General features: G+C 44.6%; 1 protein-coding gene across 1 annotated transcript in view; it reads left to right on the top strand.

Moving 5' to 3' along the window:
- Nucleotides 1-2,500, top strand: part of LOC143280015 (acetylcholinesterase-like) — a 163,085-nt gene that overhangs the window by 120,279 nt on the left and 40,306 nt on the right. Inside the window, exon 3 of the mRNA XM_076584461.1 lies at nucleotides 2,273-2,500. This exon is cut by the window's right edge and continues 1 nt beyond it. Within this exon, the coding sequence (XP_076440576.1) occupies nucleotides 2,273-2,500 (228 nt within the window). The remainder of the gene's footprint in view (nucleotides 1-2,272) is intronic.

The raw sequence follows: 2,500 nt of genomic DNA, 5'->3' as shown, positions 1-2,500 counted from the left end.
TGTCTAATATATGTCATTGGTTCTTTTAAATTACGTCATGTTGAATGTTTTTGTGTTAAGTAATATTGTCCACGTTTGTTTTGTCTCTGAATGAGATGATAAAGTTATTCTTAGCTTTTTGTGGGATGGGAGTGTGTGTGTGGGGAGCGAGGGGGTCTTTTTGTATATATTGCTCATTACTTTTACTTGTAGACTATCAATGAGCTGTTAATTAAAATAGCAGTGACGCACGAGTTAACGAGGACGAAGAGGAAGACCGAACGAAGGTTTGAACCGCTCTATGAACGATGCACAGAAGGAACAAAGCACACACCCCCCCCCCCGCCCCGACCCCCCAAACAAAGCAAGAATCAAAGCCTCCTTGGCTCACGTGTGGGTCCTGCAGCACTACAGCAACAACTAAGGTGACTGACAAATACTAACGCACACACACACACACGGACTTATAGACAACAGGAAGGAGGAAGGTGGCAGAGTGGTTAAGACGCTCATCTACGAATACAGAGAGTCCGTGAAGGTGTGGGTTCGAATCCCGCTCTCGCCCCTTTCTCTCCCGAGTTTGACTGGAAAATCATCAAAACTGATTGTCTCGTCTTTCGGATGAGACGATAAATCGAGGTCCCGTGTGCAGCACGCACTTGGCGCACACACGAAAAAAGAACCCATGGCAACGAGAGTGTTGTCCTCTGGCAAATTTACGGTCAAAAGAAATCCACTCTGACAGGTGCACAGATATACAAGCATGTACACAGGGCCTGGCAAAGCGTGTTGGGTTATTCTGCTGGTCAGGCATCTGCCAAGCGGATGTGGTGCAGTGTATATGGATTTGTCCGAAAGCAGTGACGCCTCCTTGAGAAACTGAAACTGAGACTGAGACACCGTGTTATCACATAGACTCACGCTGTGTAAGAAAAAAAACAAAAAAACAAACAAAAACAAAGACTAAAAAGAAAAAAGAAAAAAAAGTCCAATAAAACAAAGCAAAACCAAAAAACAACTTCCTGTTGCCTTCATAAAGTATTTAAGAAACAGTTGCGAAAATGCGTATGAGGAAAAGAGGGGGGAAAAAAGACAGAAAAAAGAAGGAAGAGTAGAAAAAGAAGTAGCAACAAAACAAAAATGAAAGAACGATAGAAAAAGGAAAAAAGAATCGAAAAGAAAACAAAGAACGGGAAGAACAGATGTAAAGGAAAGGAGAAACATGATCATGTAAATCAAAAAGAAAGACAGAAAGAAAGAAGATGATAACTAAACACGTTTTCAGAAAAACAAGAGAAGGCACAGATGAACCCTATCGGTAAACACACGTGGATGCTTTTTCTTAAACAATGGATTCATAGTATTACTTCACGAAAGAACAAAGACGGCGAAAAAAATTAGATTCTTCAATGCAAACAAAGAGAAAGAAGCAGGAGAGAGAGAGGGAGAGAGAGAGAGGCAGTGACAGAGACAGTGACAGACAGAGAGACAGAAGATGGAAATAGTACAACGATTCCACTGCACGCACTCTTGGAATGATACTTAAAAGTCCACAGGAAATGGGAGATTGCGTCACTTAAAAGCACACAACAAATGATAGATTGCGTCACTTAAATGTACACTGGAAATGGTCACTTGATATACATAATTAGATAGAGAAATAGAGAGACAGAGAGACAGACAGACATAAGAAATGGTATGTAGATAGATAGATAGAAAGATAGATACATAGACAGATACAAATTATGTCTGTCTGTCTGTCTGTTTGTTTGTTACATAATCTTTTATTTGCTCGACTACTCATCCAATCAGTCATTCACACCACTTGCCAGCATGCCAGCCCACCCATTTAAAAAAAAAAAAAATCAACACTCTCCCCTCCCTCCACCCCATCCCAACCCCATCACCCGCCCCTCACGGTACAGTTATGATGATATCATCCGTGATGACGATACGGACAGTGATGACGATAGGGACGAAATGACGTCATTCTGTCTGTACGCTCATCACGGATGACAACATCCTGTCTGTATCGTGTCATCACACGGAACAGACTTCGTGTCCTGCACCTTCATCAGCGGATGACGTCACCCTGTCTGTGTTGTGATCACTGATGACATCTTTGTGTCTTTGTCGTCATTACGGATGACGTCACCCTGTCTGTACCGCCATCACTGTCTGTAATAGCCATCACGGACGGCGTCATTCTGTGTGTGTGTGTGTGTGTGTGTGTGTGTGTGTGTGTGTGTGTGACATCATCACGGATGACATGACGGTCATTCTGTGAAGGCAGACGTCACCAGGGACTGGGGACAAGGAGCAAGGCAGCAGCAGCAGCAGCAGCAGCAGTAGCGGTAGTGGGGGCGACCAGAGGGAGGGGGATGGGGGTGGACTACCGGTGCTGATCCACGTGCACGGAGGCTCCAACGAGGTGGGCATGGGGGCGCTCTTCCACGGGGACATCCTGGCCTCCCTGGGACACATGATCGTGGTCACCTTCAACTACCGCCTGGGCGCCTTT

This window comes from Babylonia areolata, chromosome 3 (assembly GCF_041734735.1).
Source record: "Babylonia areolata isolate BAREFJ2019XMU chromosome 3, ASM4173473v1, whole genome shotgun sequence".
Classification (NCBI taxonomy): Eukaryota; Metazoa; Mollusca; class Gastropoda; order Neogastropoda; family Buccinidae; genus Babylonia; species Babylonia areolata.
The sequence above is the reverse complement of the archived record's forward strand: the minus strand, read 5'-3'. Positions and strand labels throughout refer to the sequence as shown.